This window comes from Empidonax traillii, unplaced genomic scaffold, assembly GCF_003031625.1.
Source record: "Empidonax traillii isolate 1590-97213 ecotype Southwest subspecies unplaced genomic scaffold, ASM303162v1 scaffold462:size771534, whole genome shotgun sequence".
Taxonomy (NCBI): domain Eukaryota; kingdom Metazoa; phylum Chordata; class Aves; order Passeriformes; family Tyrannidae; genus Empidonax; species Empidonax traillii.
This window is the reverse complement of record NW_020955655.1, coordinates 81,089-108,968: the sequence shown is the minus strand read 5'-3', so window position 1 is coordinate 108,968 and position 27,880 is coordinate 81,089. Positions and strand designations below refer to the sequence as shown.

Sequence of the window (27,880 nt, the reverse complement as noted above, 5' to 3'; positions counted from 1 at the left end):
TTGCAAGCAGCCCAAAGAGCTGCTGCACCTTGTCCCAGAGCCAGGCTGTGTCCTGACGCCAAACCTCAGCCAGCCAAGGGTGGGGTGCTGTGGGGTCCTTGGTGTCCTGTGGGTGACAGGTGTGCCTGTGTTTGCAGTCCCCGTGGGCCCCGTGAAGAAGGTGCTGGTTGAGGACCCGAAGAAGCGCATGGTGCTGATTGAAAACCTGCGGGAGTCGCAGCCCTATCGCTACACGGTGAAGGCCAGGAACGCTGCTGGCTGGGGGCCTGAGAGAGAAGCCACCATCAACCTCGCCACGCAGCCCAAGCGCCCCATGTCCAGTGAGTCCCTGCCTGGGTGGGCAGCAGGGGGGCAAGGAGCAGCGCTGGGGTGTGCTCCCCATCACCCCCAGCCGCCTCCCCATCCCAAACATCCCCTGGTGTTTGCTCTGCTGCACCAGCCACCCTGGGGAACGCTGAGGCGTGGGAGAGGTGACTCTTTGCTGCTTGTCTAACGGCACTTTCCACCTGTCCTGCAGTCCCCATCATCCCTGATGTCCCCATCGTGGATGCAGAGGGAGGTGAGGACTACGACAGCTACCTGATGTACAGCACGGATGTGCTGCGCTCCCCGGCCGGCAGCAAGCGCCCCAGTGTCTCTGATGATTCAGGTGCGTTGCTCTGAGTTCTGCAAAGGTCATTTTTAACATTCGTTTTCCTCAGCAACAGCTTTGCTGCACTTCTCCTTTCCTCCTCTCGGAGATGAGGAGGTCCGAGTTGTGGAGATAAGCCTTTCCAAAGCTCGGTAGCTGCGTCCATGGGAACACCTGACTGGTCACAGCCTAAATAAGACCAGTGCCTCCTTGTCTTAGCCATGAGGCAAAGAAAAATCTCAATGTGGGGTGGGAGAGGAGCTTTCCACGGCCCTCCCTGGTCACCTTCCCTTCCTGTTTCCATTTGACTGGATCACGAGTTGGTGTCAACGAACAAGCACTGGCAAGGCACAGACCTCTGGGTTCCTTGGATGCTTGGGGTCTTAGCCAACCCAACAGGAGGTTGCTCAGCAGTGCTGGGAAGGCACTGGCCTCTTTTCCTCCATCACTTCGCTCTCTGAATGAGTCTGACTCCCTGCTTTTGTACTGGGATAAGGAGAGGAAGATGGGCCATAAGGGAGAAGATGAGGCTTGTCAGTAGGATTTTCTCTGGGGGTCTTCTCTGGGAGATTTCTCAGGGCCTGGGACCCAAGAGCAAGTCCCTGGTCCCTTCAGAGAGCCAGGTGGTGGAAACATCAAGAGCTGGACCATCCCAAGGGCACATCGAGGAGTGACGAAACCTCTCCTGAGCAGAGGACAGTTGTTGCAGACTCTTCGTGGCAACTTCCCTGCCCCTTCCCCTCCCCAGCAAGCAGCACGGAGGTGGTGGGCAGCCCACCCTGCCCCCCTGCAGGTCATGCCAACACCAGTGCTTGCGTTGTCCCAAAAGGCTCCAGGTGGAAATATGTGCCGCTGCTGGGAGAAGACTTGGACCTTCGCCGCATCACCTGGAGGCTCCCACCCGAAACCATTCCCCGCCTCTCTGGCAGCAGCCGCCTCTCCTCGGACACCGAGGGTCTCCTCCCTGAGGAGGACAGCGACGTGGCCACTGGCAGCGTGAGGAGGAGCGGGACACCCCGGCCCCAAGCAGGTGAAGGACGGCTTCGTTACGGCACCGAGTGTCTCGTCCTGCTCCGAGCCGAGGGGCCAGTGGATGGGATCTGCCCCAGTCTGTGCCCCCACCCTCCCCCTGTGTGCCCATCCTCATACTGGTGTGATGCACTGTCGTGGTCTGCTTCAAAACCTTGTCCTGGTGTGTCTGCTCACGAGAGTGTCAAGGTAACCCCCGTCTCGGCATGGACTTGGGAGCCTGCTAGCAAGTTGCTTCTACAAAAGGCTGGACCTTCAAGGCAGGAGCAAACTCAGAGGATGGCAGTGCCACTTCCAAAGGCAGCTTTTCACCCTAATTAAGTGCCCTGAGCTTCTGGGGCAGATCTGCTGGACTGTTAAACAGAAATCACTCTCTCGTGGGTAGCTGATCTCTCCTGCCCCCCTGGGAGGGGACGGGGATTTGTCGAGGACCAGAACGACGGAGTGGAGTTTGCTTTTCAGATCTAGCTGAGATCCAGAACAAGATTTGGAGAAACCACCTCCATAAAGGGCCACTTTCCCTTCTTCAGCCTCCTTTTTAAATCTGAAATTACCAATCTGTGCTTGCGTCTAAGGGGACACGTGAGAGAACGTGGCAACAACCACAAGGCAGAGCCCCAGCAAGGCCGAGGTCTGGCGTTACCTTGGGCACCAGGGGTGTGTCTGGTGCTGGGTGTTTTCATTTACCCCTTTGTTTCTGCCTCGTCACGTGGGGTGATTGTGGCTTGTTCCAGTTGTAACACCCCAGAACAACCTCCCGGCGTGGCTGAAGCTGGAACACAGCCGAGGCAGGGGGCACCCTGATGCCTCCTGCTTCCTCCCCATGGAAACTGGAGCAGCATCCCTGCCCACAGCCACGTCCCTCACGGTGTGCCTTCTCCCACAGAGCACTTGCTGAACGGCCGGGTAGACTTCTCCTTCCCCGGCAGCGCCAGTGGCTCGCTGACCAGGACAGCCAACACCAGCTACCACCAGCTGAGCTCCCACGTGCACCAGGAGCACAGGGTGATGGGGAGCTCCTCGCTGACGAGAGACTACTCCATGGTGCAGATGGGGCATGGTGAGTACTGCGGCCATGAGATCCAATCCTTCCCTTCCACCCCCATGATTGTCTTTGGATCCGTCCCCTAAAGTCCTTTTAGGGTGAGGACTGTGTTCACAGCTAAGGGGGCCTGTGAACCAGAGGTCAGGAAGGTCGTGTCTTCACTGATGTCTTGGTGCTCTGCTAAGGCCCCTCTGCTCCTTGAACAGTTTGGAAAAGGTTCTCATCCCTAACGTGCTGAGTGCTCAGGAAAAGGAGCTCCATCCTTATCCTCACACCACAAAGCAGTCCAGGAAGAGCTCGTGTCTCTCCTTCTCACCCTGTCTGGCAGCGTGGTTGCCTTTCAGCTCCACGCCTGTATGTCAGCTGTGCTGAGAGAAGGTTGTTAAAAGACTCTTCAGACCTGAGCTTTAAAATGTCATCTGTGCAGGAACCAGCACCTGGGCTGAACCCGCTCTGAAGTGTTTCCAATGGTGTTTTTCTCTTTCTTCTTGCACTGCTTCTGTAGATTACCCAGGGACACTCCTCCCTCCCATCCGTGAAGATGCTGGGAGGACAATCCCACGGCCCCGGGATGTGGGTTTCAGGAGCAGGGCAAAGGTGAAGGGTTACTACCCCAGCATTGGCTGTCGGGACTCTATAATCATGACTGATGGGTCCACAGGGATTTGCAAGTACATAGGTACAGCTTGTCCAGTGTCTCCTCCCAGCCACACATCCCATAACAGCCAAGCCACTGTCTGTCCATGAGCTGCTGTCATCCACTGCTCACCCCAAACCTCCTCTCCATGGCTTGCCATGTGCTGTGATCCTCCTCCTGACCCAGCCTGTGCCTCCATCACACCACCTTTCCATTTGCAGGTGACTTCCACTGTGTTTCAACCCATCTGGACTGATTAACACTCATCACCGCTGATGCCACCGTGCTCTGATCAACTCGTTGTCCCCATCCTCTTCATTCCTAACGAGTTTGTTGTTCCCAGTCTTACTCCACAGGCCTTTGGAGAACTCCTGGGGAGAACGTGTGCTCCATATGAGATGTGCCTCTGCAAGCTTCTTGGCCAAAGTCCCTGTCAGTGAGGGTTTTCAGTCCCTGGGTGTCACCTGGGAGGCTGCTGGGCTTGCCATGAGCCTTGTGTCCCAGTGGGGTGAGCTGAGGAGGAGCCAGAACACCCAGTCCTGGTCCCAGCTGCCCCTATCCCCCTGAACAGACCCTGGAGGTGTTGGACTGCTCTATCAATAGAATAGGGCCAGTCTTAGCTGACCTACACCTGAAGAGGTCTGTGGAAGCTGCTGGCAGGCTGGACAGGGTGCTTTGGGGTGGGTGAGGAGGGTCAGACACAGCACCCAGGCCCCTGCTCTGGTCTCTACCACAGGGGCCTGAAGCTTGCATCCCTATAGGTGTGCAGAGCCAGCCAGTCCTCCCTCATGACAGGTCAGCTTGCAGAGACGACATCTCCCCACGTTCTCCCCGAACCATCAGGACCACCCCATGCTTGCGTGTGCCGCTCCCTCCTCTCCCCCAGCCCTCTTAGCCCCCGTTCCCCAAACCTCCACCCTGATGTTCCCTTCCTGTCTCAGACTCCAGGAAGCCTCTGGGCATCCCTGACACCCCCACACGCCTGGTGTTCTCTGCCCTGGGACCCACCTCCCTGAAGGTGAGCTGGCAGGAGCCGCGCTGCGAGAAGGAGGTGCAGGGCTACAGTGTGCAGTACCAGCTCCTCAGCGGAGGTCAGTGAGCAGGAGCCTGCTGGTGGGGGCAGTTTTGGGTGGTGGAGGGTCTGGTCTGGGTCTTCTCCTGGACAGCTGGCTCTGGGTGACCCTGCTCTGAGCAGGGTGGGGTTGGACCAAACGACCTCTTCAGAGGTGCCTTCCAACCTCAGCCATTCTGGGATTCAGGGATTGGTCTCAAATCTGCTTTTTTGGTAGCCTTTTTTTGCACAGGAAACTTTTCAGCTGCCCCACAGCTCTCATCCCCCATTTCAACCATTCTAGGGTTGTTCCAACCCTCCTCCAGAAAAAACCTTTGACTCATTCTCCACCAGCCCAAGCATCTTATTGATGTTTTTTTCAACATATGGAACTTGAAGAAAGGACTGAAAATATTTTTACATGAATCTTGAGGCAGTATCAGTGAAAATGTAATTCTTTTTGTCTGAAAATCCTTGAGTTTTCAAGCAGCTGTTGTTTATCCTAAGCCTTTTTTGGAAAAAAAACTCTCGTCCTGCACTACCTGTTGCTGGTGGCAAGGTGTGATGGAGGTGGTCAGGGAGGGGCCCTGGATGGCTTTTCCAGGTAGTTTGTTTGAGATGGAGTTTAGGCAAAAGCCTGTGTTGACATCCTCTTCCCTGTGCATCCCAGGAGAGGTGAACAGAATCACCATCCCCAACCCCAGCCAGAACTCGGTGGTGGTAGAGGACCTGCTGCCCAACCACTCCTACATCTTCAAGGTGAAGGCACAGAGTGAGGAAGGCTGGGGCCCCGAGAGGGAAGGAGTCATCACCATCGAGTCCCAGGTGGACCCGCAGAGCCCGCTCAGTCCTGTACCAGGTGAGATGTGGACAGAAGGGTGGCACTGATGTCTCTGCAGTGCTGGCCTGTTTTCTTTCCCCTTAGCACATCCTGAGCTCTCCTTTCCTTTCTCTCAGTTAGGAACTGGACCTCCTTTCCGATGCACTTGCCTCCCACTATCTGTCTAGATAGAATCACACAAGCACAGAAATCATTCAGGTTGGGAAACACTTCTAAGGACACAACCTGTGACCAATCACAGCCTTGTCAACCAGACCAGAGCACCCGATGCCACATCCAGTCATTTCTTAAACACTTCCAGCAGTGGTGATTCCACCACCTTCCTGAGCAATACATTCCAAAATCTAACAAGATTTTCTGTGAAGAAATTTGTCCTGATGCCCACCCTGAACCTTCCCTTGTGCAGTTTGTGGCTTTGTTCTCTTGTCCTGTTGCTAGTTGCCCAGGAGATAGCTGAGACCTTCCAGCTCATCCCATAAATGCTGAGTGCAGATCCCTCCCCGCCCACCCCTCGCTCCCTCTGTGATGTGACCTGTCCCTCATGCCCTTGCAGGTACACCCTTCACCCTGAGCACCCCCTGTGCTCCTGGACCACTGGTTTTCACAGCCCTCAGCCCAGACTCCCTTCACCTCAGCTGGGAGAGACCCCGTGAGCCCAACGGGCCCATCCTGGGCTACAGGATCACCTGTGAGATGCTGCATGGAGGAGGTACGGGGCCAGGCTGAGGAACTCCAGTTCCATGGGTAGAGCCCAAGATACCTCCAGCAGAAGCTGCAACTTGCTGCATTTTTGCTAGGACCAGTTGTCTGCCTACATCAGTGCAGGCAAACTGGGGACACGAGGCTGATTCCAGGCCTGGGAGCTGCTGGTTCCTGATGCTCTGTGTCATTGCATGGTTTGCTGTAACAAATGTGGTGGGAAGGGGAAGGACCTGTTGCCTATTGCAGCCAAAACCCAGTGGAGGTTGGTTGCTGAGGTTCTCCAAAACAGGGTTGTTTTAGTAGAACTGGTGTGATCCTACAGTCCGTGGGTGGCATAAAGCTCAGGGAAAGCTAAGGCAGCACTCAGAGTCGGGGGGAGTGTGTTTGGAGGGACCTTCACTCTTGTCTGTCTTCACCTCTGTCTGTGTGGATTAGGGGAGCCCAGGACAATCTACGTCGAAGGAGACAATCTGGAAACCACCCTGACTGTGCCCCACCTGAGTGAGAACGTGCCATACAAGTTCAAAGTGCAAGCCAACACCACCCAAGGCTTTGGGCCAGAGAGAGAAGGCCTCATCACCATTGAATCTCAGAACAGAGGTACAGTACCGTGTCTCTGTGGAGATGCAAAGATAAGAAACCTCTCAGAGGAGGGAACACAATTCCTGGAGCTCCTTTTCAGCTCCTCCTGAGCTGACTCCTGGTGTGTGTGAACCGTGCAGGGTTGAGGGGTTGGAAGCTCCTTGTTGTTTCCTGGCTGGCTCAAGCCTTTTCCTTCTCCCAGGTGCTTTCTCCCAGTTTGGAGGACAGCAGTACATGAGGGAAGAAGTGTACAAATTCCCCACCGAATACACTACCAAAACCAGCATCAGCCATTCCTCTCTGGATCCCCACTTCACAGGTAGGGGCTCACTGCTGCTTTGAAATCCCCCAGAAAACAAAGGATAATTCTGCTTGTCCAAAGTTCTGAGGGGGTGCTTTTACCTCAAGTGCCAAAGGCAGGGAAGGAGGGTCCATCAGGTGGGATTGCTGAAGATCTTACACCTCTTACTTTCTTACATTGTGTTCCTGCTCTGCCCCAGAGACAGCTGCAGTCGTTTCCACATGTGCTGCCCAGTCCCAGGGGGAAAGCTGAATTCCTTCAGCCCTGTCACTAGAGACCAAATCATAGCTGTTCCTGCGAGGTTTGATCTCTTTAGAGCAGTAAAAAACAGAGCAGTGTGACAAACATCTTTAATCACATCAGTGTAGTTCCCTGTGTTGTCCCACTTAAACCCCTGGGCTCACACTGCAACACAGAGTCTGGCAGGTGTTAAGAGATCCATCTGACTGACTGACAAGGCAAGGCACTGAATCACTTCACCCTGGAGGGTTTTCCCATCCGTGAAAGTGGTATTTAAGGGCAAACTTCTGCCTGGGAACACCAGGCAGAGCAGACCCCTGTCCCTGTGACCCCGCACTGAGCGCGCTGTCCTTGCAGACGGAATGCTCGTGACGAGCCAGCGAGTGGAGAACACCAGCAGCACCCTCACCCAGGAGTTCGTGAGCCGGACCGTGATGTCCAGTGGGACCCTCACCAAGCAGGTGGAGAGGCAGTTCTACGAAGCCTGAGCTGGGGCAGGCTGAGCACCAGCGGGACATTTGGGATCAGACGGCAGAACTTTGTGGAACGACCCAAGAGCGCTTCACCCAGATGCTGCTGCGGTGCCTGGGCAGCTCCTGCTGTGGGTACAGACCCTCCCTGCCACTCCATGCTCTGCACTTCTCCTTTGGAGCCCAGTACCATCGGAGCTCTGGCACAGCTGGGTCATCAGGCGTGTGATGATCAAGCTCATCCTTCATTTGGGTGTCTCCACAGCTCCAGCCTCCCCGGGTAAATGGAGCAGAATGCTTTATTCTCAGGTCCTCAGTTTTGAGAGGATCTCAACTGGGAAAATCCTAATTTTATAGAGGGTCACAGTTTCCATCTTTGCTCCAGGCTCTCTGGCAACTCACCTGCCCACTGGAGAGGGTTGTTTGTTCTGTTTGGGTTTTTTTTTATGAGAGCTGCAAGGTAGGGTTTTGGGGTAACCTGTGCTTTCTTACTGCACCTACTTGTGTCTGTCCTTCACTGCTGACATTTGGTACCACTAGAGCAAAGTTGTTTGGGTAGTGTTACTTTTTGATGGCCTCTGAAGCCTTTTTTTTTTTTTTTTGGCATACAATATTGTACAGTTTTCATAGTATATATATATAAATATATAAAAATGTATTTTATTATTTTATACAAAAAATTGAGGTGGATGAGATCTATGCTGAACGTAGAGACTACGCTGGGACTGTGGCTGCTGAGAAACATGAATAACTGGAAGAAGAAATAGTTAAGGGCTTGATCCAAAAGCTACTTGAACCCTGTGATGAGCCTGTTGATGAGGTGGTGGGCTCTGCCTTGGACTTTACATCCTCCAGCACCAGAGACTCCTGCAGAAGGGTGCAAGTGGCCAAACCTGCTCACTGCAGGGCATCCACCAGCCAAGTGCTCTCCAGCTGTGGCACATGGGCACAGGAGGGGCCCAGAGGTGAGGGATGGGGACGGCCCCAGTGCTGGAGATGGGAACAGTGCTGAGATTTCTTGCATGGCTGATGTGGAGAGTGTGAGACTTCAGGGCAGATGATGCTGGCTATCTTTTAAAAGATTTCTTGTCCAGCAGCAACATCCATAAAGGGACCTGTCATCCACAAGGGGGAGAGCAAACCTGGGAACGGAAGGTGCTCCCTTCATCCTGAGACTCCTTCAGTCCCAGCTTCGGCTCTCCTTGCACAGTGCTGGGCTGAGCTGAGACCTCGCTGGGCTTCATTTGCTGGTTCTGGGCACACTGCCCAGCATCTCCCTGCCCTCTGCCAGTGAGAACAATTGAGTAGCACATTTCCCTGCTGTGTTCCAGCCACACGGGAGCAGGCGAGGAGAGCCAGGAGCCTGCCCGGAGCAGCAGCTGCCACTGCCCTGGGCCAGAGCTTCCAACCAAAACAGCAGCTGCCTGGTCACCCTGGCAGCATCACTGGCCTGGTTTCATCTGACAATGGACCTTGGCTTTCCTTTTTTTCTTCTTCTTTTTTTTTTCTTTTTTTTCTTTCTTTTGTTGGTTTTTTTTGTTGTCTTTTTTTTTTTCCTTTTTTTTTTTTTCTTTTGGAATCCGAAGAACTCACCACTGAGAGTCCCCTCTCCTCTCCAGGATTTTCATTTCCCTGGGAAGGGTTGTACACCTTTAAGCCAAAGATGCACGTGGGTGAGTAAAAGTCCACAGGAGTCTCCAAGATTGCAGCTGGAGCTGGGTCAGTTTTGAAAGTGGCTCAAGAGATCTTTCACCAACCCTGTGCTCTTACTGTGCCTTCAAGAAGCACTTATTTCTCCTGATCAAGAGCCAGTGGCATTAACTTGCCTGTCTGCCTGTTCCCATCTCCCCTCTGTGGTTGGGGTTTCCTCTCCAGCTGACACATCCCCTTCCTGCACAAGCACTCTGTGCCCCTTTTTCCCTGTGCTTTTTGGTCCAGGGTAAAACACGGGAAACTGCCTTAAAAGGGAGCCCCACTTCCAAGCATTTTAACCAAAGATTATCCCCTAATCCAAGAGCAGAGCCTGGCCATCAGCTGCTCCCCAGGGAATCATGCCCTCCCCATGCACACCATGGCTTGTACACTAACCCATGGCTGTCTTTTTAAATTCCATCTGGTCATTAGGGTTGGTGCTGTTTCAGCCTTTCCAAGGCAGATCCAGAGCAGGTCTTTGATCAGATGGCTTCCTATTGCACTTAATAAATGTTTTCTCTACAGTCTGCCTCTTCCCTTTTCTTAAAAAAAAAAAAAAATCTAAAATTAAAAAAATCCCCCCCTCCACCAGCCTCCATCTGCAGCAGATGAAGGACATGTGCCAGAGGCAGAGTCCCAAACAGGAACTTCTGCCAAGTGCCAGTGCCTGCTGCTCCTCCACTGCCATCCCCTCCTGCAACTGCAGCTCCAGGGGCACTACTGGACCCCAGAGCCCTGGTAATGGCTCGTTACTCCAGTTCAAACTGGAGTTAAACCAGTCTCCTCCGAGGAACAGTCCCCAATGACTTCGGATCAAGTGGGTGCAGAACTGTGCAAATGTTGTGCATTTATTGAGCAAATGATGCAGATGGACAAACCCATCCCCTTGGGCAGCAGGGAGAGCAGCTGTCTCTCCAAGGATCCCAGGTGAGGTGCTTGCCCTCTACAGGGGCAGCCCCTTTGCCCCTCCAGAGGGCTTGGTGAGGTAGAACGTGGCTGTGCCGCTGTATTTCTCCTAGGAGACAAGAGGAGCAGTCAGTGCTGGGGCTCTGGGGCTGGGCTGGGGATTCCAGAGAGAAAGGCCCTGCTGGTCAGTCCAGCACCTGTTTAACCCTGTCACCACCATTCCAACAGCAGCCACCTCAGATGCTCTTTGGGGACAGCATCCCGTCCCAGCCACTGCCTGGGGTCCTGTGGTCCATCCACAGCCTGGGGCAGGGAGGATACCAACACACCCCTCAGCTGACCCTTCAGCAGCACCTTAGGGACTGTTGTCCATGATTTTTTTCAACCTCTTTTTGACCTTGATGATGTTTCATGGTCTCTGCAAACTCCCCCACCCCAGCCCTGTGCAGTGCTTCCTCAGCTCTGATCTACTCCTAACTCATCCAGTGGTCCCTGGTTCTTATTTTGGAGGATTTGAGGGTCAGTTCCACACTGACTCCATCTGTCCCCTTCACTGGTTTGTAACTCCTGATCACATTCCCTCTCTCCCAGCTTTGGCAGAGGCACAGCCCTTTTGGTCTCTCCTCATTTCAGACCTTCCTCTGGCCCTTCTTTATCCCCCCAATTATTTTCAGGGCGCACCATGATCTCATAGGGCAGCAAAATTAAGCTCTGCCTCCTCCACAGTCCCCCCATACTGACCCCCCCATTTTGCTGGCATTTTCAGCTACCAGTACACTCTGAGGTGCTGATTTTGAGAACACTGGTGATGGCACTGACATCATTCCTGGACTTTAACTGCCTGTGTAAAGCTCAGCATTGCCCAAGCTCAGCTCAGATCACTTTTCCCTAGATAAATTTGGCCTTCCTGAAGCTCACCCAGCACCTTTTTTCTCACTTCCTCAGTGCAGTGAGGTCCTTGGGCAGGGTTCTGTGACAAGCACGATGCTGAACTGCCTGCAAGAGCTTTGTGGCACCAACAGACCTGGGCCCTTCATGGCCCTGGATGGGCTCCACCAACCCCAAGTGCCTCAGGAGCGCCATCTCAACCGCCAGGTCTTTTCAAGCTGTGCCCCTGAGTGTTCCTTTGGGATCTCTAAGTCACCCTACTGGCACTTTTCTGCTGCATACCTGGATATGTTGCTGGGCTCTCTCTGCAGCCCCAGCTTCCAGCAGTGTCACCGTGCAGCCTCCGAAGCCTCCCCCGGTCATCCTGCTGCCATAAACCCCATCGACTTCCAGAGCTGCTGCTACCAGCTCATCCAGCTCGGGGCAGCTCACTTCATAATCATCCCTGGAGAGAGGAGACCCACGGTCAGCCCTGTCCTGCACCCTGCCCATAACCACTGCACGAGGAACAGCTGAAACCCGTGCCTTGGTGCAGCCACTGCTGCAGCAAACTGCAGAGATGCCGGTAAGTGCGCGTGTGAGGAAGGCTGCGAGCACCCTCGGTGCATCCTCACCTGAGGGAGTTGTGGCTCTCCACCATCAGCCTCCCGAACATCCTGTAGTCCCTGTCCTGCAGCGCCTGTGCTGCCCGGGCTGTCCGTGCTATCTCGCCGATGACGTGCCTGGCACGCCGATACACCTCCTCGCCCAGCCGGCTCCTGGCCGCTGTGGAGACACGTGTGTCCCTGCAGCAAAGCCACCCAGGGATGCTGCTGGAAGCAAGCACGGCTACATCCTGCAACCATCCCATGCCAGAGCTCCTCTATGTGTGGCACGCTCCCGTCCTGGTGCATGCACACAGCCACCTGTGCCTGGTGCTACCCCGCGGTCTCAGCTGCCGTGAGGAGCTCCTGATGCCCCGAGGAGCTGCCAGAGCCAAGGGAGGGGCTGTCCCCACCTTCCAGCTCGGCCATGGTGGCATCCCTCAGGCTGGCCTTGCCGAGTGCCGCCGCTGCCTCCTCGCAGTGCCGCCGGCGCGCGGGGTACTCGCTGCCCGTCAGCGTGTGCCGCACGTTGGAGTTGGTGATGAGCACGGCCAGCCTGGCATCGGTCAGTGGGACAGGGACAGTCTCCAGGGACCTGCAGCGAGAGCTCAGCGTGGGCCATGTGTCTGTCCCCCTGCCTGCTCCAGCCCTCTGTGTGAGGCCACGTGGCAGGCAGCTCCTGAAGCACAAAGTCCAGGATTTTGCTCGAGCATTTCTCTCTCTTCCCACTTATTAGTTTCATAACAGCCCCTAACAAAAGCAGCAAAGTGACAGACAAAGAGGAGACAGGCTGCAGGAAGAGGAATCAAGCCAAGGAGGAATTAAGCCCCATCCCCATGATTTTGGGCTGGGTTTGGGGGTTAACCCTTCCCTGCACTCCCGCACTTATTTCATGGCCACAGGACCAGCTCATCCCCAGCTGCCCGAGGTGGGCACAGCACCGTGAGCTCAGTGCTCAGCCCTGACCTGCAGTCAATGAGTAGAGCGTGGCCTTCCTTGCCCATCACGGATATGAACTGGTCCATGATCCCACAGGGCATCTCAGCAAACGTGTGCTCTGCTTTCTGGCACGCCAGCGCCTTGGCTACCAAATCACCATCATCTGTGCCAGAGTGGAGACACATAGGTTAGCAGCTCCAGGACCCTGGCACCTTGCCCTGGAGCAGGGGGAGCCAACCTGGAGGTAAAGGGTTGGTTTCCCATGGAATGGGGTTTTGCAGCTGCAGGTGCTTGCTCCTGCACCACTGCATGCCACTCATGCCAGGGGGGGTCCCCAGATCCAGCTGGATGTGATAATTTAACACTGGTGTCTCAGTGGTATCTCTCGATTTTTGGGGACATCAGGGTAGGGAGATGCTTCAAGGGGAACATCCTCTCACCCCCCTGGCCTGTCCCTGAGGTGGTCCATGGATTTTAGAGGGCAGCTCAGGCTGGATGAACCAGAGGAAACACAGTCACAGCAGTGCCAGCTCTGGCTGCAGGGGGGAGTTGTGACCCGCTCCACGGTGGCCTTTCCCCAAGGGTTTTGGGATCTTGCTAAGGGCACCCCCCTCATCCCAGCTCCCACCTGCAAACAGAGACACCAGGGGCCAGGACTGGCTGCTGCCTTACCAGGGCAGAGCTGCTGGAGGAAGGTGTAAGTAGCCACCTCCAGAGAGGCCGAGCTGGAGAGGCCCCCGCCCAGGGGGATGTCACTGGCGACCACGGCGCTGAACCCTGGCACGGCACCACCTGTGGGAAGAGAAGGGAGGAGCGGGGCTCTGAGCCCCTGCAGGGCTGGGAGTGCCCCACAGCTCACAGGGAACAAGAGCAAAGAGCCCCTGTCCAACATCCCACTTTAAAAAATGGGGTGACCCATGGCAGAGTGTGACCTGGGCACCTCCTCCCCAACACAGGGGGCTCTGGAGCTGAGAGCATCTCTGCTGGACCCTGGTCCCAGCAGAGCTGCAGGATTGCACCAGCGCTGGAAGAGCCCCTGGAGCACACCCAAAACTGGGTGCTGAACACCAGCCCCGTGAGGGGGTCTCTGCCCCACCCCTCAGCCCAAGCCTTACCCCGGTAGTGCTGGATGACGCCCTTGACGTAGTTGGCCCAGCGAGGCCGCCCCGGGCTCAGGGAGCTGCCGTGGTGGGGAGCTGGGAACTGCACCCTGTGGGGCTCATCCGCCTCCGCCGAGGTGGTGAGGATGGAGATGGTCCCGTCCTGCGTGGGGGATCCCACCAGCACCGTCCCCAGCTGCAGAGCCTGGGGGTGGGGAAGGTGGGCTCAGACCCCTTGACATCCCTTAGAGTATCCCCATGGGTGGCAGGGGACAGTGGTGGCTGCTTCAGCTCACAGCTGGAGCACCCAACACGTGTTCCCCCAACCCTGTCTCCACAAAGCCTCCACTGTATGGTCTGGCTCAGCAGAGAATTAAACTTTCTGGCTATTTATTGCCACATAAGAACAGACTTCCTGCTGAATGTTGTGATGGACCACCCCCAGGTAAGTGCCGGGGTGCTGGCTGTCAGGCTCCAGTGGAATGGTAACCACTACAAACACGGGAGAGGCTTCGGGAAGTTTTCTTGCCTGCCAGGGAATTCAGCTGACCTGCTCCCACGCTCTTCGGCCTCACAGTAATTAGCTGTATGTTTGATTTAGGACTGAACTGAAGGGAGCTCGAAGGACCTCGGAAAGAGCAGGAAGCTCCTGCTGCTCCGAACCACCTCCACCACCAAAATATCGCTCTCTGAGAACAGGAAATTGTTTGATGGGGTTGCAGAAAAGAGGTGTCGGGAAGGGGGAAATCACATTCCCCTGCAGTGAGTGAGGAGCTGCTCTACGTGCTCCGGATCCTGCTGCGAGCTCCGGACTCGGCGGGGGGATCCCGCAGGGTCCTCGACTGAGGGGCATATCCCCGAGGTAGGGGACATCCTGGGGCAGGGGACCCCCCGAGGGGCTTTCAGAGGGGACCCGGAAGGGTGACACGGCGGGATCCCAGGGCTGGGGATCCCGGGCCCTTACCATGGGCAGCACGAAGCCGCCGTTGTAGTCGGTGTGCTCGCCGATGAGGTTGACCCGGCCGGGGGCCCACGCCGCCAGCACCGCCGGCCCCCCGAAAGCCGCTTCGTGCGCCCGGCAGGCAGCCGCCAGCAGCGGGGACGGACCGGGACACATCAGCTCTGCCATGGCCGCACCGCACCGCCCACGGCCGGCCCGCACCGCCCACGAGCGTCCCGCACCTCCCCCGGGTTCCGCACCGCCCCTGAACCCGCACCGCCCCCCGATCCCGCACTGCTCCGGGATCCGCACCGCCCCCGGCATCCGCACCCCTCCGAGCCTTGCACCGCCCCTGTGGTCCTGCACCGCCCCTGAGCGCCCCGCACCCTTCCCGGGGTTCTCGGAAAGGCTGGTCGTGCGTGGGCAGCCCGATGGGCAAGGCGAGAGCTCGCCCGTGCACACCCCGTGTGTACCTACGGCGGGGCCAGCACCGGGGCTTTTTAACACATACATCCACATCCGTGTCGCAGAGCCTGTCCTAATATCTGTACAGATAAATACATGTCTGTTTGCACAGCTGCCTCTCCTACATATGCTGCTTTTGCCGATGCAACGTATGTAACATCATATACATATAGACAGATGTCTGTGCCACTGTCTGTGTTACACCTGTACACGTCAACGCCTGTGCTGTCTCTGTATGCACAGGTACACACACCTGTGTGAGGTTCCCCCCCGCGGGCCGCTCCCAGGGCGGGGCCCGTTACCGGTTCTCGTAAAGCCGCCGCCGCGGGACCGGCCGGCCCGGGGGGACGAGCCCATGGCCGGGAAGGAGCCGTTGCTGAGCGCCCTTAAAGGTGAGCGTGGGCCCCTCGGGGCTGTTCCTGCCTCTTCCAGCAGCGCTTTCCAGGGACCGGCCCTTGGCCGCGCACCGGTACCGGTCTGACCGGACGGATGGCGGGGCCAGGCTGGGGCTCCCCGGGCCGGGCAGGGGCTCCCTGGACCGGGGACTTTGAGGAAGTTTACCCGAGTTCCTGCCCGCTGTGGCAGCCTCAGCCGGGGAGGGTCCGGCCCTGCCGGGGTGTTGGGCATCCCCCTCCCACCAGTCACCCCTCCGGGGGCTGTGCAGAGCTGCTCCCGTGGGTGCCCCCCTGCCCTTCCCTCGGCTGGGGCACCCACGGGTGCTGCCTTCTCCCTCCCTGAAGGTGCGGTGGTGCAGCTGCGGGAGGCCGGGGGGCCCTGCACGGACACCTCGCCGCACCTCGTGTCCCTGTGCCAGCGGCTGGAGAGCATCCTGCGCAAGGGGCTCCGACGTGAGTGACCCTTCGCGCCCGGGAGGGGGGTGGCAGCGCCCCGGGGCCCGCGGCGAGGGGCCTCGCGTTCCCTTTCTCCCACAGAACCGGCTTGGGGCTTCCGGAGACGGGATTACTGGCACTGGCTGAAGCAGCTTCCCACGGCGACCAGCGGCAGGTGAGCGTCCCCGAGCTGGGCTGGGATGGAAACCTGAGCTGTGAGGGCGTCTGTTGTGACATACTCATTCCAAAGAGCCCCGGTGCAGGGAGGATGCTCCCACGTGCTGCCAAAGGTGCTTCCTCTCTCCCCGAACAGGCCGAGCCCTCTCTCCATGAGCATCCAGAGAGCCGGGGGCTGTGAGCGGACACGGACGGCCCAGGGCCGCGGGCGATACTTCCTGCGCTTGGCTCTGCAAGGGAAGGTGCTGGCGGTGGCCGTGAGGGAGCTGGCACAGACCCCCGGACTCCTGGAGGTGCAGCAAGTGGTGCAGTGCAACGGGCCCGCACGGGCAGTGAAAATGGCAGAGTAATGGTGTTGTTTCACTGTGTTTCAGTTTTATGATCCGGAGAGCTCCATCCTCGGCAGTGAAGGTCTCCGGGGTAAGATGGTGGGATGAAACCTGTGTTATGGCAGTGCACTGCTGCAGGGGAAGGGGAATAGTCCACTGTGATTCTTCTGGTCCAAATTTAGTGCTGGAATCTACACATGCTGCTGCAGCGATGGAAAAAGAGGTGTAAATATTTAAACAGGGTTTGAATCTATCTCAGGTTGGCTTTAGTGTCATGGGATAGGAAAATGGCTCCTGAAGGGTCTTCCAGTGTTATTCCTTTGTATGTTTAAGCAGAGCCAGAGCTCTGGCTTTAGGGGAGCCTGTCATGGCTGGGCCTGGGCTGAGGGGTGGCACAGGGGTTTTAAATGGCTGTATTGCCTTGGCAAGCTGCAGCACTCCATCTATCTGCAGCCGTGCTCCTTGGGGGGGCCAGGCCAGGGTGGAAGCCCTTAATCTTTTGATTGTGATAAATAACCCAACTTAAACCTGTGCATCGATGGTTTATAAATCACCCGCGCTGCTGGTGCTCGAGCAGATTGCAGAACCGGCAGTGTGATTGCAAGGCTTGTGCAGGAGAGCCTGGGCAGCTTTGCTTCGCTTCTAGGGCGAGAAATGGAGAGAGAGTCACTCACCAGCAGTGTTTACTGCAAGCCTTGGTCTGAGTTTGGGGAAAACAGGTGCCAAGCCACACCTGTGCCGGCAGTGGGAGCCTGGGATGAGCCTCCAGCAGCAGCCTGGGTGCTGTGGTGCTGGGATGCTCTCAAGGCCTCATTCCCAGGGCTCATTAGTTACACGGAAAACGGCTTTATTCTGTCCTCTGCCACGTCCCTGTGAGGCTGTGGCTGCCAGAAACCCTGCAGTGACACTGCTTCTCCATCCCCATCCCTCTGCAGAGCCTTTCCTCTCGCTGCTGCTGGTGCTGACAGAGATGGATTTCTCCCTGGACCTGCAGGTGTGGTGATGAATCAGGGGGGTGGTGGCTCCCAATGCAGGGCCCCGGCCCCTTCCTATCCGGGACTGATGGCACTGGCACTCCTTTGTTTACAGAATTGCAGCTTCTTGGACGAGAGCTGGCTGCTGCCGGTAAGGACTCATCGCTCCCCGGAGCCGTCCTCCCGCCACCTGGCCCTGGCTGAGAAGTCAAATGAGGGAGATAAGGAATGGTTTGGTGGGGAGGGACTGCCACGCACCTGGGCTGAATGGGCTCAGGTTCACCAGCACGAGCAGAGCCGCCTCTGCCACCGAGGTGGGATCCTGCCAGGTGCCTGGGCTGTCACCAGGAGCACATCCCAGCATTCCTGGGAGTAAAACCAAGCAAGAGTAGTACCCAAGCCTAAATTGCCACCGTAAGTGAAGCTTTCCCGTGCTCCCTCTCCTGATTTCTTGCCCGAAAAAATCCCCATTTCCCTGGGCTGACACACATTACGCGTCAGTTGGTTTCTCTCTCGGCTTGCTCGGTGAAACATCAGCGTGTTACGGAGAACAGCGGGGATGCCTTTATGTCTTTTAAAGATGAAGAGCGTCCCTCCGCCGCCCTTTTAACCCAAAAGAATCCCCAGGAAGCTCAAGGCGGCTTTGGGGGTGCTCACGGTGTGCTCTGAGCCGTGGTTCTGCTGCAGAGCCTGGGATCCTGCTGGCTTTTGGGCATTTCTAACAGCAAGTGCCCCCGGCCGAGCTGGCCGTGTTTCGGGTCCCTGGCTAATGTGATGTGACAGTAAGTGCTGCTGCAAACAGCAGAGGCTGTGGGGAGGGGCGGCCACGCTCCCCTGGCTGCGTGGGGACATGTGGGGTGAGGGAGGAGGGCTCTTGGCTAAGGGTTCACCTGCTGCTTTGGCCTCCCATCCGTGGAGCACGTTTGTCCCCTCAGGGTCTGGGCACAGCTGAAAGAGGGCAGGGAAAAGCAGCCACTGATGGTCAGAGCTCAGCCTGGGGCACTGTGGGCTGGCCTCTTCTTGGGCTCCTAAACCCCTGGTGTGGCATCAGTGCCAGAAATTATCCAGGGCATGGAGTCCCAGTTCTCCCCCTTGTCCTGGTCATGCTCCTTGGATGTCCCATGGCCACTGCCAAGGCCACTGTCACCGGCCACTCTCTTCCAGGTGTGCAGCACTTACGAGACCGTCCCATGCCGAGCGCTGGGGATGGTGCTCAGGTAGGAGCCCTTGATCCTCCTCTCCAATCTCCAGAGGGATCTGGTCACCACAGCACTCAAACTCCCCCAGAAAGGGAGATAAACACCCTGTGAGGGTCTCACTGGTATCTGCTGTCCAGGAGGTGGCTTCTTTGCATGGGTGAAATGTTATGGATGGCACAAAAGGGCTGGGGGAGCCAGACAGGGTCCCTGGGCCTGAGCCAGGGCTTGACCACACCCCCAGGTATGTGGAGGGCCGAGTCTTTGTCACCAAGGTGCTCCCTGAGAGCCAGGCGGAGGTGGACGAGGTGGTGCTGGCCGGCGACATCCTGGACGAGATCAACGGCTGCTCGCTGAGATACGCCCACAGCGGGCAGGTGGGTGGGCAGGGAGGGCCAGGGTGGCTCCCCCTCTTCTGCCCCCCATCCTACCCTTTGCTTCCCCTCTCTCCCTCCAGGCTGGGGACATCCTGCAGAAGCTGAAGGGGCAGCCGCTCATCTTCCGCCTGCTCCGGTGGCGGTGGCACGACGGGCAGGTCTATGAGCCACTGCTGCCCTACCTGAAGGTCCTGAAGGAGAAGGAGCCCCACTTCCAGCTCCAGCACAGCCCCAGGCACAGGGGCGAGGGGGAGGCACGGCAGCTGCGAGGGGGCAGGTGGGTCTGGTGCCAAGGGGAGCCCCCAGGCTGGGCTGGGGGTCCTGCCAGCGGGGTATCCTTGTGCCCACACTATCCCTGATCTCCCATCAAGGGTGTAGGGCCAAAGCTGCCCCCTTGGCCTTGGGGTGGTGGGGGGCTGGGAGCATCTTCCCCTGCAGAGAACAGCAGGAGGGGATGTGTGGTGTTCCTCACCTGAGCCCTTTTTTCCCTAGGCTGCTTTACAACCTGCAGTACCTGGGCCAGACCAGCATTGGGACGGTGAGGCTGTGGGGCACAGAGAGCTGCCATGGGGTGAATCATCTCTTCTGGGTTTTTTTTTTTCATGAACCCATGTGTTATTCCCTCCTTCCCATTCCATTCCAGTATGGTGGCAAAGAGGTGCTGGAGCAGGCCATCCCTGCAGTGCTGGAGGGGCACTTGGCAGTGCAGGTGAGTAATGGAGCTGGGGACATCCTGGGAAGGGCTCTGTGAGAGAATGCAGGGAAACAGGGTCTCTGCCGTGGATATTTTTTTCCTGCCAGCTCCAAGTTTGCTTGGCCTGGCTGAGTATTTGCCTCCCTGCCACCCTTGTGGGTTTTTTGCAGGTCAGAAGCATCTCTGCAGCCAGAATAGGAAAGGGCATAAAGGAAAAAAAAAATACAAGCACCTGCAGGAAAGCACTTGGGAAACTCGGGAGAGGCTGAGCCTGGTTACAGGGGTGTTTTAGGGCTCAGGTCACTTTGTTGTAGCCTTTGGTGGGTTATCTGTGAAAAGATGGAAGTGTGAGAGCACTGGGTGGTAAAAAAAGACAGCCCAGGGAAAACATCTTGAAATAGCTGAGCTGGACTGTGCTTTATCACCTCTGCGTTCGGATAATCTCTGGGGGTGAGTGTCTTATTAAAAACAGAGCTCAGGGCTGTGCCCATCGGGGCTTCTTCCTCCTCACCCCCCCTTCAGGAGGTTTTATTGGATGTGAAGGAAGCAGAAATCCTGGTGCAGGAGAAAGCGTCTTCCAAGGTAAGCAGGTGACACCCAAGGCCTGTGTGAGTCCCAGGGATGCCGATGTGGCAGTGTGGGGTGCTGGGGCCAGTTTAAACCAGGAATGGGGCTGGCAGGGACTGCCCCCAGCCCCCTGCACTGTCCCCCTGCTGTCCCCTGCGCAGCTCCTGTGCCGCCATCCCTACCCCACCATCTCCTGCGTGGGATGCTGCCCGTGGAGCAGCAGGATATTCGCCTTCTGCGTGGCGTGAGTGCTGCCTGTGGGCCCTGGGAGGGGGATTTGGAGGGATGTGGGTCCTGGAGACCAAACACACGGGGGGTGTGGGGCAGCCGCGGGGTCCCTGGTGTGGCTGCAGGGCCGTGCTGGGCTCGGGGCCGCGGGCTCTGCCGGATAATGGACGTGTTTCCATTTTTAGCTCTTCCCCGGAGAGCCCTGACGGGAGCACGTTCGACTGCCTGGTGTTTGCATCGAGTTCTGAGCAAGAATGCGAGGAAATCGTCGGGAGAATCGGTAAGGGAAGGTTTGTGCCTTCAGATACCGTCGCAGCGAGACTGTGGAATACCAGGAATTGCTGGTTTCAGTCCACCACATGCAGGATCTGACTTAATTATTTTTGTTGAGGTTACCAAGATGAGGAGATATACCGATAGTCTTTTTTTTTTTTTAAAGGACCGCTAGACAATGATTTTATTTTAAGAAACAGCTTCTAGGCATACCCAGATGGTTCATTGTTTCCACCAAGAACTTGGATGAAATATTGTTTTCGAGGGATGTTATTTTAAACATACTTTTCCTGCAGGAGCCCAGCCTGCTACTGCAGTTCAGCACCAAACCAAGCATTCATAAATCCCGTCGCTTGGCATTTTTTTTTTCCTTTGGCCTAAATGCAAGCTGCGTGGTGCTTCCTGAATTCCACGGGCTACTGAGGATCCTCAGATTTCCCCTGGGGATACTGTCTGTGGGGATATTCCTGCCAGCTCTACCCTCACCAGACTGTGCCCCCAAAGACTTGCCCAGGTGATTGACCTGAGATCACTCAGCCTCACCTGAAGTTTGAGCTGGTGCTTAACTTCGATTCAAAGCAGTTTAGTTTTACAATTCTGATGCAAAGGAATCTTTTTCCCTACAGGTTTAGCAATTAAGAAAATGCTTGTTTAAAACCTTATCTTGAATCATTTTAGAACTGGCTTTTAGTGGGTTAATGCTGTTACCCAGGGCCTGGGTTTGCTTGGAGCGGTGTAGGACAGGGAGGTGAGGAGGAAGTTGTGTAGGGGAGTGGGATGAGGAGTGTCTGTTCCTCCAGCTGCAGGATTTAAGCACACGGAGTGGTTTGTCTGAGGAGGGAGAATCTCATGACGATGCACCGGTGTCACAACCTCCTCCAGCAGCACGTGAGGGATGCAGGCCCCAACTCCCAGAGGGGGATTTGGGATGGTTTTCACACTGGTGTCACACCATCCTGGTGGGACAATCATGGATGGCAACCGCTGACTTACAGCAGATGCTGGTAGGAACTGCTGCTGCTCTTCCCTTGGAAGTGCCCCTGCTGCCACAGCACTTTAACTTCACTGGAATAAATCAAGCCAAGCTGGCTCAACTGCTTCCCTGTGCTGCTGTTCCGTGACAACTCCAGCCCTACTCGTGCAGCCTGTTCTGTGAGGGCCTCGCCATCCAATGTAAGTGTTAATTACCTGCTGTTCAGGTGCAGTCTGAGCACTTTCCTCCATCATAGCCCAACCAGGTCCGGCTGCTGAGGAACCTGCCTGGGCCCCAAGGGAGGGTTTGAGTATAATCCCATCTCATCTAAAAATCTGGAAATGAGACTCTCAAGAGCGCCCACCCCTTTGCTCAGCAGCCCATCTGCTCCCAGGGTGTATAATTAGCTGTTCCCCTCACACACCATCCCACTGTGATTATCCGGGACTGTCACGCAGCCCAATCCCACAGGAACTCTCACACCCCCCACCCTCAGCACCGACAGTGCTTGGGAACAGGCAGGTGGTTTTGCTTGAACTCCAAAATAAACTTCCCTGCAGCCACCAGAAAGGAGGAGAAGCATTTTAGTGCTGGAGTTGGGTTCTGATAAGCTTTAGAAGAGATTCCCCCCAAAAAAAAGAGCTGCTGTCAGCCTAGGTCAGTCCTCCTGGACCGCATAGCTGCTCTCACTGGCCCACTTAATGACTCTAGGTACGGAAAAACATTCCAAAATCCTCCAAAAACGGCCAAAATTCTCCATTCTGTTGCCAGATGAGGTTAACTTGCCCTGCCAGCAGTCCAGGATTACAGGGGTCTACTGCTGACCTCAGGAGCCAAGTGGAAGCTTCTTCCAGCCCATTCAAAGCAAATGACAAAAAGACTCCTCACATGTGAATGTAAAACATTTAATTTAAAAATGTTGACACTACAATATATAAAATAGCTATTATAAATGCACATAGTGTATTCTATAGCTGCCAGGTTTACTTTTTTTTTAGGAAACTGTAAGTTACACTGTGGTTAAGACTTGTAGTTTCACCCTCTGAAGGAAGTCCACATTTGATCACAGTGATGCATGGTCAGACTAACAGCCCCAATTGTTAAACACTTGGATCAAGTCATAACCAGTTTTATTGCAAAAGGACCCTGTACACATTTATATCAATTCTAGTACCTTACAAGTTTAGCTACCCAACAAGTCATTAACATACAGAAACATGCATGAGAAGCAAGAAAGAACACCCATCCCTTCTGCATATTAGCAACTTGTCACTCCCGAGCCCGAGGCTCAACATCACTGAGGTTTATGTGAACAGTCACTTTTAGCATTCATCCTGAGTGAAAGATGGAATGACTTAAGTACAAATGCAACATATTATAAACAATTTCTTACAAAAAAAGTCACAAATTAAAACCAAAGTATTTTACAGAATTAACTACAAAACACCATAAAAACAGCCTTCACTTAAGCTCTCTCTCCCCGTATCCTGCGAGCCAACTGGATATCTTTGGGCATGATGGTGACTCTCTTGGCATGGATGGCACACAGGTTTGTGTCTTCGAACAGACCCACCAGATATGCCTCGCTGGCCTCCTGTTTTAAGAGCACAATAAAAAATGTCATTAGAACCCCTCAGCGCAGCTCCCCCAGCGCCGCGGCCCGGCCAGCCCTCAGCAGTACCTGCAGCGCACCGATGGCTGCACTCTGGAACCTCAAGTCCGTTTTGAAATCCTGGGCGATTTCCCTGACAAGCCGCTGGAAGGGCAGCTTGCGGATCAGCAGCTCCGTGGATTTCTGGTAGCGACGAATCTCACGGAGCGCGACAGTCCCCGGCCTGGATGGAGAAGGAGGGGGGGGCGGGTGAGGCGGGGCCGGGGCTGCGGCAGCCGAGGCCGAGCCGCGGGCCTTACCTGTAGCGGTGAGGCTTCTTGACGCCGCCGGTAGAGGGGGCACTTTTCCGGGCCGCCTTCGTGGCCAGCTGCTTGCGCGGCGCCTTCCCCCCGGTGGACTTGCGGGCGGTCTGCTTTGTACGGGCCATTTTTCCTCACTTACCTATGGGAAACATGTAACGCCTGACACGGGGCCCAGCTGTCCCCATCCACCCTTCCCCCGCCTCAAGGCCCGGCGACACAGCGGCCAATCCCCTCGAGCTCCAGATGCCGGCGAGCTGCCCCCCTTCCCCCGCGGCGGGCAGGCGGCCAGCGGCCTCCCCCGGGGACGGGAAGGAGGAGTCACGGTTACCCCGCCGCCCCCGCCTCGCGGCCCAGCCGCTCCCCTCCCCGGGGGGAAGCGCAACTGACTCATGGCCGCCTCCTCCTTCCTCCCGGGGCCGCCCCGGGAGAGCGGAGGGGGGGTGGGGGGGGAGCGGGTGGGGGGATGGGAACCGGCCGTGACTCAGGGCACGTAGGCAAGGCCCGCTCCGCCGGCCGCACTCCGGGAGGAACGAAGGCCGCAGCACCACCGCCCGCCTCGGGGACGCGCCCGCCGCCCGACACTCACCGTTGGGAGGCGAAGGAAGCGCCGCTGTCCGGTAGCGCTGCGCGCCGAAGCCGCCGGTGCCACTAGACTCGACCCGCTCTGCAGCCGCCGCGACGCTCACTGCGCCCTCCCCGCCGCCGGGACGCGTGTTTTATATGGGGGGCGCGCGCGCGGCGTGGTGGCGTCACAATGCCCAGGAGCAACGCGCCGTGCCATTGGCCGGGACCCCCGCCGGCGCCGCCGCGTCACCGCACACAAAGGCCGTGCTCCGGTTCCCCCGCGCTGATTGGGCGCGCCGCGGGGCGCTGATTGGTTGTTAAAGTAGGCGCCCGATTGGGTGTTGCGAGGGGGGAAGGAGCCAATCGGCGGCGGGCGGGCGCTCTGCGCGCTGATTGGTCCAAACGGGGCAGGGTTTGGATCCTACCCTTTGTTGCAAAGCTCCACAATGGGAAGTCAATTGGAGCGGGGCGAGCGGGGCCGCGCCGCGGGATCCTCCGGGCAACCCCGGCCGGGCCGGGCCGGGCCGGCCCCGCCGCCAGCAGCTCTCCCCGTGCCCGGGCCTGCGGCGGCGCCCGGCGGGGGCTGCGAGTGGCCGCGGGGTCCCCCCCGCCTCCGCCCGCGCTCCCCCGGGAGCCGCCGGTGGCGCGGCCGCTCGACCCCCGCGCTCGGGGGTGTCGAGGGGAAGCCCCCGGCAGGGCAGGAGGAGGGTCTGGCGGCGCCTCCGGGGTTTCTAGCCCGGGCTTGTCATTCCAGCGGCCTGGGAAGGGTTATCACGGGACTTGGGATCAGCACTGCTGGGCTGTGACCCCCCACCCCCACCAGGAGTCATAGCCTGACCCCGGCCCTGGGAAGGGAACGTTCGGGCTTTGGGACTGGGCTTCTCTGAGCCTCAGTTCCCTAAATCTCACCGACTGGGGGTCGCCCCCATCCCTAATGCAAATCACAAAGTTTCCTTGCAAGTAGAAAACCACAATCCACGTTTCCTGTTGGTACCATCTTAGCATTTATCTCCCTAAGATAAATAGCAATTCAATGGGGGAAAAAATTTTTTCTTTTGGGGCAAATTGGCGCCTTAAGTTAAACCTTGATTTATATCACTATTTTTCTGTATTTGTAGAGGCGCTGGAGGCAGGTCCCTGCCCCCCATGGGAAGAGTTCCAGGATCAGGAAGAACAGGTCCCAAATGCCCCGCAGTAGGGCACGTAGAGAACATCCAGGGAACACAAACAGACGCTCCCAGAGGCGTCTCTGAGCTTCCCAAACTGGAGCACAGCTGGAATCACCCAGGTTTTGCATCCTCGGGCTCTGGGGTCAGCGCTGGAGTGGTGGGCAGGGCCGGGATTGCTGGGAAAACGTGTTGGGAATGTGTTGGGAGCGTGTCCTGCTCCTCCACCCGTTCGGTCACTCGGGCAAACACACCAACATGGTGCGACAGGACCACCACGTGAGCCTGGGCTGTCGTCTCCTCCTGTCCTCGTTTTCCAGCTTAATTTTCTCCCTCGTAAAGGGAAAGGGTAATTATTTATCGAGACTCCAAAAGCTGCGTACCCACGGCATGGGTTGGGAGGCTGTGGGTGAGCACTCCCCACGTTGGTTTGGAAAATGAGAAGTGGGGGATTTCCCTTTCATCTGGGATTGTTTCATGCTTAGGAAAAAGAAATTTAGGAACCGGTTCTGACGGTGACAGCTTTTAATACTTTTAATTTGTTCCTTTTAAGAGCTCCCTGCATTGTCACTAATGCCAAGAGGCCAGGTGGAATGTTTGTTACTCCTTACACGTTTCCTTTTCCATGTTTTCAGAGCACTGGCTGCTTAAACTTCTCGTTTTGTGGAGATATTTTAGATTTTTTTTTTTGCTCTCCTAAAGCCTGGACGAAATCTGTGTCCCCTCTGGGATGGAACAGGCTGAGGGACAGGTGTGAAGGGCAAAGCTGAGGAGAGCAAACCAGCACGTCCTGACTGTGAAACGAGGGAGAACTGGGAGAGGAAATGGTGTCAGCACCAGATTGTAGAGCAAACATCAGCTAGGAGGGATTGGGAGCCCGTGGTTCCCAAATCCCTGTGGACAAAGTGCAGGCTGGTGGTGTTTTCAGTGTGATTCCTGGATAATTGAAGGGTTTTCCTGCAGGTTCATGGCTGACAGTGATTCTGGGTCGGGTGTGTGTGGAGATATTCACAGATATTGACTGTTAAAAAGTCCTGCTTGACCAGGAGCTGTGTCATCCCAGTGCTCCAGCCTCCCGTGGAGGGTGGATGGATGAATAACAAGGTACTGATATCCTGTGACTTAATTCCTGCAAATGCGGGGGAATGAGCTACTAAACCACCCTGCACTAAAGCCTGACCACAGCAGATGCTGAATCGGAGTAAATAAGAATTAAAAAAAGGCGATTTCCCTCCCCAAACAGCCACAGAGGCCTCAAAGTTTATTATTAACGTGTCTACCCTGCGTGTGCTGGCACAAAAAAAAAAGGTGTTTGCCCGATAAATCCCGTGTGCCCTTTCCCACAGCGCTGGAGATCCCAGTGCCAGAAGCGGTCCTGTGTGGAGCCCAAGAGATCAAAGTCCTATTAAAAGAAACCCGTATCATTTCCTCTCCTGGGGGAGACGTTAATTGGCGGGGGGAAGCGCTGCTCCGCATGGGAATTTCGGCCGATTCCTTGGACACGGCTCCTTAGGGTGGGGGTTTTTATCCCCAGGGGAGCGCAGGGGTGATCTGCCGTGACCCAGCTGCCAGGTGACACTGGTGTCACCTGCTCCGAGGTAGGTTCTTGCTGGGCCTTCCTCCTCCTCCTCCTCCTCCTGGCAGCGCTGTTCCCAGGCGCTTCCTGCGCGGCGTTGTCCCGTGGGTGGGGAGGGCCGTGGAGGAGCGACGAGAGGCTGCCAGCACTAAAATAACCCTCCCCGCGTCCACGCTCGGCCCCTGAGGCAGAGGAAAAGGGGGGGGGAGGAAGGAAGTGAGGCCGCCGGCCACAAATAACTCCCGATGCATCCCCTCCCCGGCCCCCCGGCGGTGCCTCCCCCGCTGCCTGCAGGGGCCGGGCCGGGCGGGCTGGACCACCCGCGGGGTTCAGTGCTGTCCCGGGGGCCGGGTGTCACCCCAAAGCTCGCTGCAGCCCCCGGGGGTCGGTGTTGTCCCAGCATTTCGGGTCCCGCTGCACCCCCCCCATCCCGATCCCGCCCCACCGCCGGGGGGCGCCCCAGCGCTCCGCCCCGCCTCCCCGCCTCGCCTCGCACTACAGATCCCGGCTCGCCCCGCGCGGCAGGAAGCGCGGGGGCCGCTCCGCCGCGGGGCGCCTCTGGGAGTTGTGGTCCCGCCGGCCGGAAGCCGCCGGGCCGACGCGCCCCGCGCCGGCGGGCGGCGCGCGCGCGGCGGGACTACAAGTCCCACCCCGCCCCGCGCGCCCCGGCCGGGGCGGCAATGGCGGCGGCGGCGCCTGCGCGCGGCGCCCTCCGTGCGGACCGCGCAGAGTGAATAATAAAGGTCTCCTCGGCGGCGGCGGCGGCGGAAGGCGGCGAGAGGGGCGGGGGAGGCGATGTCCAAGGGCCCCGTGGCGGGCGGCCCCGCCGCGGCCGGGCCGGCGAGCGCCGCCAGCGCGCTGCAGGCGCAGCCCGAGAAGCCGCAGCACTACACGTACGTAGAGCCGGGAGCTGCCCCGCCGCCGCCCGCGCGCCAACACGCGCCTGACGTCAGCGTGCGGCGCGCGCGGGGGCGCGCGGGGGGGGGGGGGGGGGGGGGG

The 27,880-nt window shown here is 57.4% G+C and overlaps 5 protein-coding genes across 12 annotated transcripts in view; 3 read left to right on the top strand and 2 right to left on the bottom strand.

The window, feature by feature from the left end:
• ITGB4 (integrin subunit beta 4) overlaps positions 1–9,745 on the top strand; it is a 28,106-nt gene extending 18,361 nt beyond the window's left edge. The window contains exons 31-41 of one of the 3 annotated variants that reach the window (XM_027895636.1): positions 138–320; positions 518–649; positions 1,461–1,661; positions 2,547–2,720; positions 3,211–3,384; positions 4,284–4,433; positions 5,064–5,252; positions 5,788–5,943; positions 6,372–6,536; positions 6,721–6,837; positions 7,417–9,745. In XM_027895636.1, coding sequence (XP_027751437.1) covers positions 138–320; positions 518–649; positions 1,461–1,661; positions 2,547–2,720; positions 3,211–3,384; positions 4,284–4,433; positions 5,064–5,252; positions 5,788–5,943; positions 6,372–6,536; positions 6,721–6,837; positions 7,417–7,547 — 1,772 coding nt within the window. In that variant the 3' untranslated portion in view covers positions 7,548–9,745. The remainder of the gene's footprint in view (positions 1–137; positions 321–517; positions 650–1,460; positions 1,662–2,546; positions 2,721–3,210; positions 3,385–4,283; positions 4,434–5,063; positions 5,253–5,787; positions 5,944–6,371; positions 6,537–6,720; positions 6,838–7,416) is intronic. The other 2 variants (XM_027895638.1, XM_027895637.1) reach the window with 2 other exon arrangements.
• Positions 9,746–10,138: 393 nt separating this feature from the next.
• Positions 10,139–14,779, bottom strand: GALK1 (galactokinase 1). The gene is made up of 8 exons (XM_027895652.1): positions 14,603–14,779; positions 13,654–13,843; positions 13,211–13,330; positions 12,566–12,701; positions 12,013–12,194; positions 11,630–11,780; positions 11,298–11,460; positions 10,139–10,236 (listed from the first exon to the last, which is right to left on the bottom strand). The coding sequence occupies exons 1-8, from the start codon at positions 14,765–14,767 to the stop codon at positions 10,165–10,167; spliced, it is 1,179 nt and encodes a 392-aa protein (XP_027751453.1). The 5' UTR covers positions 14,768–14,779; the 3' UTR covers positions 10,139–10,164.
• Positions 14,780–15,316: 537 nt separating this feature from the next.
• Positions 15,317–21,782, top strand: LOC114063403. Its single transcript, XM_027895651.1, has 16 exons — positions 15,317–15,435; positions 15,784–15,891; positions 15,976–16,048; positions 16,187–16,343; positions 16,425–16,470; positions 17,315–17,373; positions 17,469–17,504; positions 18,518–18,570; positions 18,794–18,926; positions 19,007–19,203; positions 19,419–19,464; positions 19,570–19,635; positions 20,143–20,202; positions 20,349–20,431; positions 20,601–20,695; positions 21,489–21,782. The coding sequence occupies exons 1-16, from the start codon at positions 15,399–15,401 to the stop codon at positions 21,521–21,523; spliced, it is 1,284 nt and encodes a 427-aa protein (XP_027751452.1). The 5' UTR covers positions 15,317–15,398; the 3' UTR covers positions 21,524–21,782.
• Positions 21,783–22,550: 768 nt separating this feature from the next.
• On the bottom strand, positions 22,551–24,306 carry LOC114063400 (histone H3.3). Its single transcript, XM_027895649.1, has 4 exons — positions 24,162–24,306; positions 23,573–23,714; positions 23,343–23,496; positions 22,551–23,255 (listed from the first exon to the last, which is right to left on the bottom strand). Exons 2-4 carry the CDS (start codon positions 23,698–23,700, stop codon positions 23,127–23,129), a joined length of 411 nt encoding a protein of 136 aa, XP_027751450.1. The 5' UTR covers positions 23,701–23,714; positions 24,162–24,306; the 3' UTR covers positions 22,551–23,126.
• A 3,305-nt stretch (positions 24,307–27,611) lies between these two features.
• Positions 27,612–27,880, top strand: part of UNK (unk zinc finger) — a 45,656-nt gene continuing 45,387 nt past the window's right edge. For 2 of the 6 annotated variants that reach the window (XM_027895646.1, XM_027895647.1), the window contains exon 1: positions 27,612–27,774. In XM_027895646.1, the coding sequence (XP_027751447.1) occupies positions 27,677–27,774 (98 nt within the window). In that variant the 5' untranslated portion in view covers positions 27,612–27,676. The remainder of the gene's footprint in view (positions 27,775–27,880) is intronic. The other 4 variants (XM_027895644.1, XM_027895642.1, XM_027895648.1 and 1 more) reach the window with 2 other exon arrangements.

Coding starts and splice junctions, on each gene's coding strand:
- GALK1 (XM_027895652.1), bottom strand. CDS start 14,767: ATGGCAGAGCTGATGTGTCCCGGTCCGTCCCCGCTGCTGGCGGCTGCC. Junction 12,702..13,210: donor CCTCCAGCAGCTCTGCCCTG/GTAAGGCAGCAG, acceptor ACTCTGGCACAG/ATGATGGTGATTTGGTAGCC. Junction 11,781..12,012: donor CACCATGGCCGAGCTGGAAG/GTGGGGACAGCC, acceptor GTGTCTCCACAG/CGGCCAGGAGCCGGCTGGGC.
- LOC114063403 (XM_027895651.1), top strand. CDS start 15,399: ATGGCCGGGAAGGAGCCGTTGCTGAGCGCCCTTAAAG. Junction 19,204..19,418: donor CGGCAGCTGCGAGGGGGCAG/GTGGGTCTGGTG, acceptor TTTTTTCCCTAG/GCTGCTTTACAACCTGCAGT. Junction 19,465..19,569: donor GCCAGACCAGCATTGGGACG/GTGAGGCTGTGG, acceptor ATTCCATTCCAG/TATGGTGGCAAAGAGGTGCT.
- LOC114063400 (XM_027895649.1), bottom strand. CDS start 23,700: ATGGCCCGTACAAAGCAGACCGCCCGCAAGTCCACCGGGGGGAAGGCG. Junction 23,497..23,572: donor AAGAAGCCTCACCGCTACAG/GTAAGGCCCGCG, acceptor TTCTCCATCCAG/GCCGGGGACTGTCGCGCTCC. Junction 23,256..23,342: donor CAGCCATCGGTGCGCTGCAG/GTACTGCTGAGG, acceptor CTCTTAAAACAG/GAGGCCAGCGAGGCATATCT.